Below are 17,295 nucleotides of genomic sequence, written 5' to 3'. Positions count from 1 at the left end.
ATGTGTAGGGCTGTCAGATTACTTTTAAAGTATGAGGTTGAAATTTGAAGCACGAGGTGTCACCCGAGTGATGCAAAACAGGTCGAATACTTGAAAAGTGACAGCGCACGAATATTGAATAACGTTTTTCGTGTTCGTTCGAGCAAAGTCTTAAAAAACATTGATTCATTGTAAATTTTGAGGTTATCTTTGACAGATGTCAAGTTAGGTATATAACCGACAAAGAACATGAAAAAGGCTTTTAGACTTTGTAGAACAAATACATTAAGAGCCACAAGAAAGAAGTGAACAATATTCCAAAAATACATAAATAAAATATATTTAAAAAAAGAAATATACCTAAGGGTGGGCCAAAATAACTATAAATATACAATTTTTTCCAGTTACGGAGCTTTTTGTTTGCCTTTGAAAAAAACAAAACAATTCTACACTTGTTCACTCCGTTATGAAAATGATTTTGGCTTGTAATTGCGTTTCTGTAAAAGTAATACATTGTGACTTCGTTTCTCTTGCATTTTAACACGTGACTAAGTACGCCGCTGTTTCAATTAAATTTTATTGTACATTAACCTTGAGTTCTCATAATGATACAGATAATTATCACTCCCACGAGTTTCCTAAAATTCGTGGCAAAAATATTTGTTTTGTAAATAAAACTGCAAAATCCTAGAACTGATAAAACCCACTCGCTTCTTAAAATTTTGTAATACGCACAAAATAAATCGTTTGGTACGAGAAGACAACTCAAAACCAGTCACTTTTTTTTGTAATACTCTGTACGCTTGCACGAATCAATCTACGAATCGATTTTCTTCTCTCATGCCCTACATCGCTTTCGAATTAACTTTTTGTGCCATCACCGTCTGAAGCAATCTCCGAACTGACGTTATTTTCTCATAACGTACAAATTTATTTGACAATACAAATGTGTATATTTCAAGTCCCAATCGATAATCGCACATCACAATTTGCATTTCTCGCCTCATACATAGCAGTTTCTACATATCTCGATGCTGCTGTAACCATGGAGATCTGATCTGGATTCACTTGTTAGTCTGATAAAAAAAATCAGCAAACGGACGCTAACCTGACGAAACAAAATCAAACCAATCAAACAATTTTTCCCTAATGCAACATCTCGATATGGAGTAATTTGGATGCGACGATACTTTGAAACGCTTCGTATTTATGGAAGTGTGTCAATGCCAAATTGATGAAAATAACTTAATTATCTCTTTCCCGTTATTCCTTATTCGATGCGAAATGCGTTCCTGTTGCAGAGTTAATTATTTTAATTAATTGGGTCATCCGATGAAATGTTAAACGCACAGACCATTCCAGTTTGGGCGCCAGATGATTCCAGTGGGCGATCGCGATGAGACTCCCGTTGATAATTTGTGTGGTTTTGCATTTCTTGGTCCAGGTGGTGCTGACGGAGAGATACTTGTTCGCGGTGGGCAAAGTGTGGTTCAAAACCAAGTCGAAGAAGTCGGTCAAAGATGTGACGTACAGGAATGTGGCGTACATCGACCAGCATCTTTTCCCCAACGTGGTCAATATCAGGGTGTGGACCAAACAGATGCGACTGTACGAAGGAGCTGTGAGGAATCTACCCAAACTCGAGAAAGTGCGTTTGAAGGAGTGCGCAATTAGAAGGATTCCTCCTGGGACGTTCATGAATTTGCCAGTTCTGAGAGTGGTGCATATGCAAGACAACGACGTCACCAAAATAGAAAACGGAGTGTTCAATTACTTGCCGATTGAAGTGTTGTGGTTGCAGAGGAATGCAATAGAAGTTATCGAGTCGGAAGCATTCGACAATATGCCCAATCTGCATACGATCAAGTTGAATGAGAACCAACTGATGGAGTGGGACAACAAGTGGTTTTCCAACACCCCAAAACTGACACATCTCTTCTTCAGCAAGAACCAAATCAGTGAACTTCCCGCGAGAGCTTTTGCCAACATCCAAACCAGCCACAAGATCAATGGTACCGAATTGGTTGACACCAGTATCTACTTGGCCATGAACGAAATCACAGAGATCCACCCAGAGGCCTTCCACGGTATCGATTCTCTCTACAGGTTGCGCTTGAGGAAAAACAGCATCACCAAGATCGACAGATATCTGGCGCACATGACTGAACTCCACATTTTGAACTTGGACAAAAACAACCTGTCCGAAATCGACCGAAGAGCTTTCCAAAACATGAACACAATGTCGGAATTGAACTTGGCAAGAAATCGACTGCTGTGTCTACCTTACGAGATTGCCTCGCTCGCCAGCAAAGTCAATGTGACTGGAAACAAAAAATTCAAGTGTGACTGTCTTACCAACTTGAGGGACAAACTGGACGAGAACCGCCTCGACAACAAAATCATCATGGAGAAGAGATCATGTCCGAGCAATTGAGGTCAGTTCTGGTCACCACCGAGACCCGTTGCGTCTAAATTCCTTTTTGCAGGTTTCGCATGGCTCCGACTCAACTTCTATTTTTAAGCGTGTGCGTGTGTAGCAAAGTACTTGCCTGTGCAGTAGAGCGGTTCGTCTGAGAGATCCCCGCAGTCGTCACTTCCGTCGCAGTAGGCGTTAAGACGCACACATTGGCCATTTCGACACGGAAACTCGCTGATCCTGCAGGCCGGACCTGGACTGGCCTCCTGCAGGAGACCCAGCAGGAACACCGCAGGACACAGACACAGCCACATTCTGTAATGAGGGAATTGCTTTGTTAAAGTCGCCATTTGCATTTTCTAGGCGGGATTAGGTTTAATAGGGGATAATTGCGGCACGGCGGAGGGGATTAGGGGTGGATGTTCGATTTATCGGGGGGTAGGGGCTTAGTCTTCAATTTGTATCAGGGGGAAGCACAGCCTGTACCTGCTTGCTTGAGATTTTCCGATTTTGACGTAAAAAGACAAGTCATCTTTTAAATATGTTAAATAAAAGTATGTAAGGGGTTAAATTATTTCAGAACTTAATCAGTTTGTACAAAAATTGTTAATTAAGGTATATTGGGTTAGGGTAGGTTTAAGACGTTGCCAAATAAAAATTAGTCAGTTGTTTACTGCTTTTTAATAATTTTCTTTGGTAATTGTTTTATTTGTCATGAGATGCGAAGTAACCTATCGGAAATATGCTTTAAAACAAAGAAACCGCATTGGTGTACGTTTTATAAAATATGATATAGAGGGTGTATTTTTAAAAGGTGCCGAAATTTTACCTACGAGGTTGTTTGACAACGTAGAAGACTAAAAGCAATTAAAAAAAATTGTAGCTCAAAAAATAAATGTAATTTTATTTTTTGACATAGAATTTTTTAAACATTTTTTCCGAGTTCTACATGAAGCCAGTAGCTCGTGATTAAAATATCTGCACAACATTCAAAATCACCCTGTATACATATTTAGTGATTCCAAAAGAACGGAAGAGGTAACGTTTGTAAAAAAATCTTTTAAAAAAAGTACCAAACACATGTTTAATTATAAGTTACAAAATTAGGTAGGAAACAATAAATTTAAGGAAAAGATCTAAATGGATATGAACAAGAAACGGTGTCAAGCAGAGAAGCTCTCTCGTTCCTGGACTGATGGTCCAATAAGAGAGAAGGACAAATATGTGTTCAGACTTTATCGATCACAAGACAACCAAAAATATGAAAGAGATACTTAAAGAAAAACTTTAAGAGATTTGCTTACCAGTGAGCACACTTAAAGAAAAGTCAATAAAAAATTTGACGAAAGAGTAAGATTTTTATTGGGTCTAAGTATGTAATTTTTTTTTAAACAGTAAAATATGCAACATCAATTAATAAATATTAATACCTGAAAAACATATGTTACGTTTGTTACTTTGGTGTAATGTGGGTGGCACAATAAATAATAATAATAATAAATAAAGAAGTCGAAGTTACTTTGTTAGTAGTGTTAATTATAGTGCTATTATTATTCCAGTAGGTACTTCCGGAATTTCAGTTCGTGGCTGTAAGTGACGAGCTGAAACATTTTCCAACCACGGGGATTTCGCTTTGAACTTTCTGCTAATTACTTAACAATTTTTTCTAGTTGTAGATTGAGTTCGCTTCAAAGTGAGTCGGTCTAGACTGCGAGCGTTCCCGGTTGAAAGACTAAAGGTTTTTATCTTAAGCCGGCTAAGGTTAATCTTTAATACCCCTTCTCTTACCTCCCTTTCAAAATCTACTTTTTATCAACGATTTAACGAGAGCCGGGCGTTACGGTTTCGCCGCGCATAAATTTAGCTTTGCACAGAAGGGAATTAAACAAGTCCACAAAAAAACGACGACGTCGACGTTTTAATTAACATTCTGCAATAAGGGAAGTTTGAGGTGAGCGAGGTTTACAATTTATCACACCTGCAGGCTGTCCGCAAGAGACTACGTGCCAGTGAGGCTTCAAGGTCGCGGTCGGCCATCTGTCGGAAAGGCAAAAAATACGTCCAGACAAGAATAAATGTTTTATAAAGGGACGCGCAGTGAAGCGGACACTGAATATAAATAGGAAACATTAATAATTCTCGTTTAGGTGTTTAGTGTCTTAGTTTAACAAAAAATAAAACTGTATTGTGGAGTATTCTGTGAAGCGAGCGCCTTCCGGATTAATCCGGGGCGGGCAGGCAAAGGTGCAGTCTCCGGGTAATTTGAGCAATGACAAGACCAGAGGGAAACGGCCGAGATACAGATATAATTCCCATTTATAAATCTTGTCACGTAAAAAATCTCAAGTGGCCAATCCATTTTAAGGAGATAAAGCAATTACAATTTTTCAAAACGTCGGGAACGAAATTAAACAAGGAACGTGCCGCGCCATTCCGAATTACTCATGTCTGGGATGTTGGTTGCGTCCCGGAGCATTTACCGGACGTCGTCATCAAGATCAACTTGTCTCCTCCGGAATGGTGAAATATCGATTGTGGAGCCCTTTCGAATTGACGTCGATTTTGATGGATGTCACTGCGGTTTTTAAGTGCTCTACAAACGACGCGGAAATATTCATGCTGCGAATAACTCATCCTTCTCGGGGGAAATCTCTTTATATTAAAACCGCCAGAATTTCGCCGCAGGTTAGGCGCTGCTTTCTTAAACGGCGGGCACAATTAGGCCGGATGCTGCCGCTCCACAACCGACACCACTCAAAGAGATACTGCTGTGTGTCTTTGATTGAGTCACCAGCGTTGCCGCGAAGATCTAGAGGTGATTACCGGTGCAGGTTATTTATTAAACGAGACAGACAGGTACCGGAAATATTTTTGTGCAAAGAAAACTTGTACGTTCTTGGGGAGATTCGATTTAAAATTGTATATCTGGTTGCATAGCTACATACCGATTTCATACCGTTTGCGATGTGCTGTCAACCAGACATACAATTAGCTGAATGTTCTTGAATTACAAAACGATCCTTCATAAGAAAATACGTGGGACTGTGAGCTTGAACTCGCCCTGTAGTATCATAATATTTATAAATCCGTAAGAATTTATGTCGTAAACCTATCCACGCCATGTTTTAGGTCGAATTTCGCCACCTTAGCACCCATCTTGCCATTGTGTTTCTCGCCTTGTACATTTTCAGGTCGACTCGTCCCGGAATCACCATTCCCGGCGGTGTAGTGTGAAAAGTAAACGCATCGCATCGGAAAATTCCCAATAAATTTTTATTACGGAGGCAAATCGCCGCCTCCCGGCGGATCGTCGCGCCGATCCAGGTGCATGACGTTGCAGTCGAAACAAAATGGACGAGTCGTGATTATGTGGACGTCAGGTGAACAAACACAACGGAAATAACATGACTGGTGGTGCTGTCGCCCCTCCGGAAATTGACGTCCGTCGAATGGAAGGCGACGTTATTGGGGCCAATTTCGTTACGTTACGTTGTTTAGGGGCGCTTATGTTATGCCGGTAATTCGATCATCCCCGAAAAACAACGGTCACGAGACCCTCACCCATCACGGAAAATGACTGACGTAAGGGTTGCGTTGCGTATTTCGCAACTCCACGCTAAATCTGTCGGCGATTTGGGGAGGGCTTGAGGGGCGGAGTGACACTCGGCGGGGGTGCAAAAAGGGTGTTATATGTGGAAATGACCGGTAATTAAGTTCACGCCGTTCCTTCTATCTAAAGTTTTGCTAATTGGATTAATCCTGGGATTCCCCTGTTTTTGCAAGTTCCTGGGGGGAGCGTGGTTCGACTCGTTTTACCTAAGCCACACCGAATTGTTTCAACCTCCTCCCCACTTACGAGCTTTGCTCCCTTGACTAAAAACAATATTTCCCGGTGAATCGTTAATTTATTACAATTTGTAGAATTCTAATTTGTCGACGGGATCCATTTGGAAATTGAATCGTTTTTCAAAAATTTATTCACAATTAATTCAAATTATATTGAATGACGTACATATTAGCATTTAATGTGCAATTTTGCAATATATAAATTCAACTGTCGATTATGAACAATATTTATGACCAGAATAATAATTAATATCATAATCGGATACGCTCCAATTAACAACGTTACAATTAATTAGATTGATTTTATTTTCAACAGAAACAAAACCCATTATTCAACAGGTGTTGTTTTTTCTAATTTCTCTTAAAATGAAAAAGTTACAGCTTCGATATAGAAACAATCTTTTTCATTCCATGAAACTATAGTTTTGAAAGCTCCTTTTTCTCAGTATTTTTATTATTTCAACTCTTTGAAATTTGAGACAACACATCGTAATTCGCTGCTATAATACAGGGCTTGTCAAAATTCCACCCACAAATTTTCAGGGCTAATTCTATGATCAACAATAATACATATGCGGTCAAAAACACTTAGTTTGCGAAATAACCAACAAAAAACGTAAAAACAATTACGATCTGAATTCCTTGTATTTTATGGGGTCATCTGTGCATTGAACAAGGGGGGCGAAATTTTAACAATTTTTATAAATAGCTCCTTTTTATGGTTGTACGTTTCATCAATAAATTCCAGCCTGTTGCTTTTGTTGATGGTAAAACTTTTTAGTCGATTATCTCGCAAACCAAGCGTTTTTTACCCTATATGTATTAAGAGTTTGTAGCGTTACGAAACGCCACAATGGCGATTGGCCGGAGTAGGAGGCCACGAGGTCCTACTTATGCTCGCGGGGCTAATAGATCGCAGTTCGAAGACCCGGAACTAGCAGTTAACGCACGGCATTTGGCAACGCGACGCGCCCACCCTGCCTTCAAGTTTTTTACGTCGCTCATTCCGGAAGCGGAAAGTTTCAATTTAGAGTCATTTGTGCCAGCCACCACGGGGGGGCTGGAAGAACACATGTTACCCCCGCAAATGTCAGGCTGAGGTGGCCTCACGCCTCTAGGTTGGCGAGCTGCAACCTATCTTTCAGAACCCCACTTTCACTTTCTCTTTCTCTTCACTTTCTCTTCTTCTCTTCTCAGCGATAGGTGACCGTACGGCAATGTTGGGTCCCTTTTCCTCTTTAGTAACTTGCCGGAAAGTCATCTCCTTCTTTTCAACCCCATCTTTCTTCCTGTCCTTTTTTTGACCTGCGAGTTACGGCAATTAACATCAGGATAGACGTGCACGACTTACCGACACAATACCGTCCAAAATCTGAATTCTCCCGCTCGGTATAATTTCGAGGTAAACAAACCGACGCCATGACGGTCCACCTGTCATGACACGCGCACGTGTAGTACCACCGGAAATGCACATTTTTGATTGCGCAGTACCACGCAAGCGCAGCCCGCCTTATAGCACAACTGAATAAGGTCGAGAATCGCGCGCGTGACGATTTTCGCGATTTATGGGACTGCGGTACCGAGATTAAAAATGCGGAAGTCGGACACTTCGTCGAGAGCCGTCGAAGCGACGCCAGCGAAGCGCCTTTTAGAGTTCGTGGTCGAGTGACCCCTCGCACTATAGAGGTAATTATCGTTCAATTTTGAATTCATTTCACTAAGACCATGTATTAGGGGTGGTTCGATCCAGTTTAGAGTCAATCCCGTTTGGATGAATTGATCCAGTACCGTATCGCAACTTTAGAGTACCGAAAATTTTTGAGTAAAGGAGTGCCGGAAGGACTTCGATTTAGCGCCAAGAACCCCCTTTTTCGCTGAAAGGGGTCGTTCGCAGGGCGATTCGTAGCCAGATCGTTCGCAGGGCGATTCGTAGCCAGATCGTTCGCAGGGCGATTCGTAGCCAGATCGTTCGCAGGGCGATTCGTAGCCAGATCGTTCGCAGGGCGATTCGTAGCCAGATCGTTCGCAGGGCGATTCGTAGCCAGATCGTTCGCAGGGCGATTCGTAGCCAGATCGTTCGCAGAGGCGACCATTTTGGAGAACATCGTTCGCAGAGGCGATCGTTTATTTTGAGCACCGTATCGCCAAGGTCACACCGCAAGTCAAAAGGACGCTATTCGAGGAGACAACAGACCCGTCATAAAGCTAAGTCGCCATATTTTTTTACCGCGGCATTGCAAAATTTAGGAACGCCTCGAATTTCTCGCTTCTCGCTTTCATAATTTTTGTATGTTCACTAAATTTTTTTGAAACTTTGCAAATGTTTAGAATTTTTTTGTAAGAACCTTTTCATTCAATCTCCAGTGTCAACTTAAAGAAATTTCAGTCAAATTTAACGTTTCGGAACTTCACCGATTTAAACTTTCCTATCAGGATCAATTTTAATTTTTTGTCAAGGTGACACCCCAATCTTGACCTTGGGTTTCATTAAGTTTACATTTAATAATTAGCTCGATCAGAAGGAAGTCTAAGTTCGGGAGGTTCCTCATCAGGAATCAAAACATCTTTTATTTCGTCGAAGAATATCATGTTTAGTTTAAGATTCGGTCACATGTGAAAGAAAAGCTTTTCTGGTTACGACCAAAGTAGATATTAAGGCCACCAAAAAGTACTGGTTCCGCATCTTTCAATTTTCATCTAGTAGTTACAAGCGAACCATTATCGCATTCGTGTGAACCAGTACCGAACCACCAAATACTGTTCTGTGGATAATTTTGCAGTAACCGAATAAACCAAAATTTGTTTAACGATCAGAAAGCGTTTGCTTTTACTTACCTTCGACGAGTAAGATCTGAGCACTTGTCCCGGCAGCTGGACAAGCAACAACCAGCTCAAGACAATAGCTGCCTGGCGCCCATTTTTTTAAAAATCCGAACCCACGCCCTCTGCCCCGAAAAACCCCCTGGGAGCCCGGAGCTGTCACTGGCCAACTTTTGGTCACACAAATTTTGGCGCCCAACGTGGGGCTCGATTTTTTGGAGCAACCACAAATTTTCGTTTATCGTTCATCTTCATTGAGGCTCAGTCACTTTTTTCAATCGGAGCAAAGGGAGTTGGTAAAGGTTTATTGAAAGTTGAATTTTTTGATTGTGTGTTAATGAGAAGCGGAAATTTAGCGGCGAATTCATTGTTTGAGTAGCGGTCTTATCTTGTACCCTCGACGACAAAAACCTTTTCTCGGAATCGACTATCGTGTTGCGCGCTGTTTTTTGGTAGTGTTTTGACCGGCGTTTTTATTGCGTTACCGACCCGTGGAATCGCGGTGAGTCTTCGTCAAAATGGACGAACAATTCAAGGTCAAGCATTTACTAGCTGACGAGCTGACGTATGAATTGCGTATACGCGGCATCACGACTAGCCGAAACCAGGACGATAAGAGGAAACTGTTAGCGAGAGCTCTGTCCAAAGAACTAGGTCGACCGGACGAATACTTTCTGTCACTTCATGACGCAGAGTATGATCACGACACCGAGGTCCAGGCCATTGAGGACACCCTGAGAGCATACGCACGATTTTGACAGAATTTGAAGGAACGGCGGAAGACATGATCTTCAAACGGTTGAAGACCCGTCTAACGCACCTTTCATTTCGCATTCGGCGAATGAGACGCGAGCGAGATGCGGAGTATAGAAATGAGGCGTACGCGACATGTTTGTTGCTCGAAGCTGATCTTCACGACAAGGCAGCAGAAGCGAGCCCGGTTACGGTGGAAGCGCCACCAGTCGTCGCGACTACTCCCATTTACGTGCACCCTCACGCGAGATCTCCGGAACCGAAACTAGTGCCAATTCACACCTGGGGCGTATCTTTCAACGGGGAGGAAAATGGAATGACGGTGAACCAGTTCTTGGAACGGGTAGAGGAACTGTCGGTAGCGCGAAACGCAACCAACAGGGACCTTTTTAACGCGGCCATTGATCTCTTTAGCGGCAAAGCGCTGATTTGGTATCGTTCTGTTCGGAGCAGATTGAGCGATTGGGACGAAGTGGTTCAGTTGTTGAAACAGGAATTTCTTCCACCGGATTTCGATGAATTGTTGTGGGACGAAATCAAGGGCAGGCTTCAGGGCAAAAGCGAGTCGATAACCATTTACGTTGCGGTTATGGAGACGCTTTTTGCTAGACTTAGTCGACCACCGGCGGAGATAACCAAGGTAAAGACGATTCGGAGGAATTTGCTTCCATGTTACCTTAACCAGCTTAGCATCACCGAAGTTGTCACCGTACCGGAGTTGATTAAGTTGTGCAAAAAAGTGGAGGAGTTATCGGCTTTGCGGCAGAAACATCGCGCTGCACCCAAGTCATCTTGCGTGTTGGAGCCAGAGTTGGCATATGTTCGGGCGAGCGAACCCGCGAAAGCGAGTCCACGCGCCATCGTCGTGAAGGAACCCTCAGGCAATTCAGCCAGACGGAGTGAACCCGCGAGTTCGTCCTCCAGGTCGTTCAAGTGCTGGAATTGTCAACAGCCGAATCATTCGTTCATGAACTGTCGACTGAAAAGAAAGCAGTTTTGCTACCGTTGTGGGGAGCCAGACGTCACCTTGGCGACCTGCAAAAAGTGTAATCCGTCGGGAAACGCGCAGTAGGGACGCGGCAGACTTGCGGCCGTGCTACGTTCCTAAAACATCCCAAGGCCGATGTAAACGCATCGATCATCGCGAAACGTACGGACACCCAGTGGAACGCTTGGTTAGACGAAGTCAAAGAGTTTTGCAAGCCTTCTCGGGCAAATTCCGCTTCCATTTTCGTCAGCAAAACCAATGACAATAGGCCATTTATCAGACTGCGTCTAAACAATAAGGAAACTGAAGGACTCGTGGATTCCGGTTCGAATTGCACTATAGTTGGTGGAAAAGGAGCCGATTTAATTCATTTTCGCGCAGGTGGAAAAACTTTCCCATCTCGGCTAAAAACCATCAGAACTGCCGACGGAAAACAACATCCGGTAACCAAAGCTATCGAACTAGAAGCAGTGTTAGACTCGTCGAGACGGCGAATTCGTGTCTACTACGTGCCAGATCTTCAGCATAGCGTCATATTAGGGTGCGACTTTTGTAGATTATTCGGACTCAAGATAGATTTCGCGGGTCACAAAATTGAAGTTGCGTCGGATATCGTAAGAGTACCAGAATGTGACGCGGTGACGGAGTGTGGCGCGGATCGGCATGAGATCACCGAGATCATCCGGAAAAATTTAGATTTGTTGAGCAACGACGGAAAGTTAGGGAGGACACACAAAATGACAGTCACAATCGACACGGGAGAAGCATTGCCGATCAAACAACGTCCGTATTGGTGGTCTCCGTACATGCTTGCGGAAGTCAACAAAGAAATTGACCGCATGCTCGAGAACAATGTCATATCGCCTTCTGACAGTCCGTGGTCTTCTCCAATTTTGTTAGTAAAGAAATCTTCCGGTGAATACCGACTTTGCTTTGACGGTCGCAGGCTCAATGCCGTGACAAAACGTGACAGTTACCCATTACCGCGTGTCGACAGGATTCTCAGTATGTTGCGAGGAGCAAAGTACATCAGTTCGATCGATCTCAAGAACGCTTTTTGGCAAATCCCGTTAGATTCAGAGTCTAGGCCGAAGACAGCTTTTGCGATTCCCGGCAGAGGTCTTTTTCATTTTAACGTATTACCGTTCGGACTGACAAACGCAGCCCAGAGGCAGCAGTGTCTCATGGACAGAATTTTCGGACCTGAACTAGAACCTCACGTCTTTGTTTACCTGGACGATCTAATCATTATCGCCCCGACATTCGAGAAACACGTACAAGTTTTGAGGGAGGTGATACGACGTCTTCGAGACGCGAAACTCACCGTGAATGCGAAAAAGTGTCAACTTTTCCGCTCAAGTTTGAAATATTTGGGTTTCATTGTCGATGAACATGGTCTAGGTACCGATCCAGACAAAGTAGCGGCCATGGTGAGCTATCCAGTCCCGAAGACTAGTACCGAAATCAAACGTTTCGTAGGCATGTGTTCTTGGTATAGGCGTTTCATCCCTCATTTTTCGACCCTCATGTCCCCGATAAACGCGTTACTTACCGGAAAGCGAAAGCGACAGAAAACGGAGTGGACTCCTGAAGCTCAGGAAGCTTTTCAGAAAATCAAGGATGCACTTGTTTCAGCACCCGTATTGTCAAGTCCTGATTTCTCGAAACCTTTCGTGATCCAAACTGACGCTTCAAACACCGGTCTAGGAGCAGTTTTAACGCAAGATTTAGACGGAGATGAGAGAGTGATCGCGTACGCCAGCCGTTCGCTAACAAAAGCCGAGCGAAATTATAGCGTTACGGAACGAGAATGTTTAGCCGTTTTGTTCGCGTTGGAAAAGTTCAGACCTTACGTTGAGGGCACCCATTTCACGATCGTGACGGACCATTATTCATTGCTCTGGTTAAACCGAATGAAGGACCCAGCAGGCAAGTTAGCGCGATGGAGTGTCAAGCTCAATCAATTTTCATTCGATTTGGTCCATCGTAAGGGCAAGCTCAATGTAGTACCGGACGCACTATCGAGACTACCTGCAGAAATTGCTGCGGTAGACATTGACAGCTTTCTCGGCGTGAACTTGAATGATTTGGACGAGTCGTACACGCGACTTCGCGACAACATAATCGCCAATCCTCAAAGAAATCCATCATGGAAAGTCGAGAACGGTTTCGTGTATCGATTCGTACCGAACAAAATTGTACTACCCGGCAACGTCCCGGAGTGGAAGCTTTTAGTACCGCGAAATCAAAGAACAAAAATTTTAGAATCATGTCATGATGCACCGACATCAGCTCATTTCGGGTACTACAAGACACTTTCAAGGTTATCCATCAATCACTTTTGGCCGAAAATGCGTCGTTCCGTCATTCGTTACGTTCGAAACTGCAAGGTTTGCAATGAGCAAAAAGCACCGAACACCGCTCGCGCAGGGCTTATGGGAAAAGAAAAAAAGGTTCAGTTTCAGTGGCAAATGATTTCCGTTGATTTGATTGGTCCATTACCGACGTCCACGAAAGGATATTCGTATCTCTTAGTGATCGTAGATTGGTTCACGAAGTACGTTGTACTATTTCCGTTACGAAAAGCTACGAGCTCAAAAGTTACAGAATGTATCGAGAACGGAATTTTTCTTGTGTATGGTGTACCGCAATTCATTTTGGTCGACAACGGCAAGCAGTTTGTCGGAAACGAATTTGTAAAGACTTGCGAGAACTACAAAGTTCAAAAGATCTGGTTCACAGCCAAGTATCACCCTCAGAGCAACCCTGTGGAGCGATACAACCGCACAGTTGGCACTGCCATACGAAGTTACGTCAAAGGCGCTCACAAAAAGTGGGATGCCGAGGTGGCAAAGATCGGGTACGCGATTCGCACAGCGGTCAACGAAGTAACCGGATTCAGTCCAGCATTTCTCAATTTTGGTAGGGTAGTACCCTGTACCGGTGAATTTTACGGCAAAGTAGCGGAAAATCCGGAAACCTTGACGACAGCTGATCGCGAAGATCACGCGAAAAATTTAGAACACCTCAAGACCATCTTGCAGGAAGTAACCCAGCACCTTCACAAAGCGCACGAACGCAACGAACGCTCGTACAATCTTCGGAAGCGCGACGCTGAATTTTTTGTAGGCGACAAAGTTTGGAAACGCAACAAAGTACTTTCCAGCGCTGCGAAAGACTTTGCGCAAAAATTAGCGCCACGCTACGTGCTGTGCACGATAACGAGAAAACTATCGAAACTCGCGTACGCTCTCGAAGATGAGAACCGCGCAGATCTAGGTGTTTGGCACATGAAAGATTTGAAAGAATTCAGAGGATCTCTGGCAGAAGCCGAAGAACCGTAGCGAGCTTTGCATTTCACTTTTTCGTACCGTTCAATTTTTCGATTAATTCTTTTGTCCTCTTTTGGAATGTTGACGACAGTAAAATTTTACCGTGGAGTTTGTTCAGGAAAAGTTTATTTAAGAACCCCAAATTATGACATTTAACCGGACTTGACTTACATCATACCGCAGTACTCAAGTACTAATTGACATTGAGATTCAGTTTTCAATCGTTTGATACGCGCAGATATCGACAAGCCATTTTCGTGGCGAAACCAAAACTTTTCCAGTGATCAAATTTTGACGTTTTTTTTTGTGAAGACTTCATCTTCGTTTTTTTGTAAAAAGTAAAAGGCAACTGAGTTACCTTTTCCTTTTTCTTTTTGAGGAGGGGGGTAGTGTAGCGTTACGAAACGCCACAATGGCGATTGGCCGGAGTAGGAGGCCACGAGGTCCTACTTATGCTCGCGGGGCTAATAGATCGCAGTTCGAAGACCCGGAACTAGCAGTTAACGCACGGCATTTGGCAACGCGACGCGCCCACCCTGCCTTCAAGTTTTTTACGTCGCTCATTCCGGAAGCGGAAAGTTTCAATTTAGAGTCATTTGTGCCAGCCACCACGGGGGGGCTGGAAGAACACATGTTACCCCCGCAAATGTCAGGCTGAGGTGGCCTCACGCCTCTAGGTTGGCGAGCTGCAACCTATCTTTCAGAACCCCACTTTCACTTTCTCTTTCTCTTCACTTTCTCTTCTTCTCTTCTCAGCGATAGGTGACCGTACGGCAATGTTGGGTCCCTTTTCCTCTTTAGTAACTTGCCGGAAAGTCATCTCCTTCTTTTCAACCCCATCTTTCTTCCTGTCCTTTTTTTGACCTGCGAGTTACGGCAATTAACATCAGGATAGACGTGCACGACTTACCGACACAATACCGTCCAAAATCTGAATTCTCCCGCTCGGTATAATTTCGAGGTAAACAAACCGACGCCATGACGGTCCACCTGTCATGACACGCGCACGTGTAGTACCACCGGAAATGCACATTTTTGATTGCGCAGTACCACGCAAGCGCAGCCCGCCTTATAGCACAACTGAATAAGGTCGAGAATCGCGCGCGTGACGATTTTCGCGATTTATGGGACTGCGGTACCGAGATTAAAAATGCGGAAGTCGGACACTTCGTCGAGAGCCGTCGAAGCGACGCCAGCGAAGCGCCTTTTAGAGTTCGTGGTCGAGTGACCCCTCGCACTATAGAGGTAATTATCGTTCAATTTTGAATTCATTTCACTAAGACCATGTATTAGGGGTGGTTCGATCCAGTTTAGAGTCAATCCCGTTTGGATGAATTGATCCAGTACCGTATCGCAACTTTAGAGTACCGAAAATTTTTGAGTAAAGGAGTGCCGGAAGGACTTCGATTTAGCGCCAAGAACCCCCTTTTTCGCTGAAAGGGGTCGTTCGCAGGGCGATTCGTAGCCAGATCGTTCGCAGGGCGATTCGTAGCCAGATCGTTCGCAGGGCGATTCGTAGCCAGATCGTTCGCAGGGCGATTCGTAGCCAGATCGTTCGCAGGGCGATTCGTAGCCAGATCGTTCGCAGGGCGATTCGTAGCCAGATCGTTCGCAGAGGCGACCATTTTGGAGAACATCGTTCGCAGAGGCGATCGTTTATTTTGAGCACCGTATCGCCAAGGTCACACCGCAAGTCAAAAGGACGCTATTCGAGGAGACAACAGACCCGTCATAAAGCTAAGTCGCCATATTTTTTTACCGCGGCATTGCAAAATTTAGGAACGCCTCGAATTTCTCGCTTCTCGCTTTCATAATTTTTGTATGTTCACTAAATTTTTTTGAAACTTTGCAAATGTTTAGAATTTTTTTGTAAGAACCTTTTCATTCAATCTCCAGTGTCAACTTAAAGAAATTTCAGTCAAATTTAACGTTTCGGAACTTCACCGATTTAAACTTTCCTATCAGGATCAATTTTAATTTTTTGTCAAGGTGACACCCCAATCTTGACCTTGGGTTTCATTAAGTTTACATTTAATAATTAGCTCGATCAGAAGGAAGTCTAAGTTCGGGAGGTTCCTCATCAGGAATCAAAACATCTTTTATTTCGTCGAAGAATATCATGTTTAGTTTAAGATTCGGTCACATGTGAAAGAAAAGCTTTTCTGGTTACGACCAAAGTAGATATTAAGGCCACCAAAAAGTACTGGTTCCGCATCTTTCAATTTTCATCTAGTAGTTACAAGCGAACCATTATCGCATTCGTGTGAACCAGTACCGAACCACCAAATACTGTTCTGTGGATAATTTTGCAGTAACCGAATAAACCAAAATTTGTTTAACGATCAGAAAGCGTTTGCTTTTACTTACCTTCGACGAGTAAGATCTGAGCACTTGTCCCGGCAGCTGGACAAGCAACAACCAGCTCAAGACAATAGCTGCCTGGCGCCCATTTTTTTAAAAATCCGAACCCACGCCCTCTGCCCCGAAAAACCCCCTGGGAGCCCGGAGCTGTCACTGGCCAACTTTTGGTCACAAGTTTTATACTTATTTGTGATCATAGAATCAGCCCTGAAAGTTTGTCAGTCGAATTCTAACACATCCTGTATATAGGGTGTCGCAAAATTAACGTATTCCAAGTCGGTAGTCTTGTAGGGAAAAATCTCAGGAATCTCGAAAAAATAAAATAAAAAATATAGGGGGGGTCTTTTCAAAGATATATGGGTCTGAAAGTTCAAATTTTTCATCATGTTTTCTCCAAATAAAAAATATAAATGGTTGACATTCATTTTGAAATACGGTGAGGATGATTATGTCAAATATTAAAATATAAATAAAAAGACATTTCTTGAAAAAACAGCTTTATCTCGAAAAAATAAGAGTTTTATTTTTCCAATTTTTGTTCAAAAGGAAAGTACAACATAGCTAGAATATTAATCAGGCACTTCTGAATAAATATTGGCAACTTTGATATTTTTTTCAAAGTGACAGCAATTTTTTTTTAACATTTTTACTTGGTCAACAGGATGTCCCCTACCAAGTTTCGAACTCGGAATACGATAATTTTAAGACACCCTATATATCCAGACCTCTAGACCTGCCGCCTCTTCTGAATTTATAACACAGTTACAACGTAAATTTGATAGTTGACTTTGCAATTTACA

The 17,295-nt window shown here is 43.2% G+C and overlaps 1 protein-coding gene and 2 long non-coding RNA genes across 4 annotated transcripts; 2 read left to right on the top strand and 1 right to left on the bottom strand.

The window, feature by feature from the left end:
* The first annotated feature begins 1,319 nt into the window (after positions 1–1,319).
* LOC138138200 (carboxypeptidase N subunit 2-like) lies at positions 1,320–3,066 on the top strand. The gene is made up of 2 exons (XM_069057989.1): positions 1,320–2,414; positions 2,466–3,066. The coding sequence occupies exon 1, from the start codon at positions 1,376–1,378 to the stop codon at positions 2,411–2,413; it is 1,038 nt and encodes a 345-aa protein (XP_068914090.1). The 5' UTR covers positions 1,320–1,375; the 3' UTR covers position 2,414; positions 2,466–3,066.
* Positions 3,067–7,069: 4,003 nt separating this feature from the next.
* LOC138137844 (uncharacterized) lies at positions 7,070–7,697 on the bottom strand. The gene is made up of 2 exons (XR_011161895.1): positions 7,604–7,697; positions 7,070–7,546 (listed from the first exon to the last, which is right to left on the bottom strand). It is a non-coding gene; the product is annotated as an uncharacterized lncRNA (long non-coding RNA).
* Positions 7,541–9,058, top strand: LOC138137843 (uncharacterized). Of its 2 annotated transcripts, XR_011161893.1 has the most exons (3): positions 7,541–7,927; positions 7,976–8,124; positions 8,260–9,058. It is a non-coding gene; the product is annotated as an uncharacterized lncRNA (long non-coding RNA). The 2 variants fall into 2 exon arrangements; XR_011161894.1 differs by having other exon boundaries at positions 7,541–8,124; positions 8,287–9,058.
* The last annotated feature ends 8,237 nt before the right edge of the window (positions 9,059–17,295 follow it).

The sequence above is a fragment of the Tenebrio molitor genome, chromosome 9, assembly GCF_963966145.1.
Source record: "Tenebrio molitor chromosome 9, icTenMoli1.1, whole genome shotgun sequence".
Classification (NCBI taxonomy): domain Eukaryota; kingdom Metazoa; phylum Arthropoda; class Insecta; order Coleoptera; family Tenebrionidae; genus Tenebrio; species Tenebrio molitor.
This window is presented reverse-complemented; position numbering and strand designations above follow the sequence as displayed.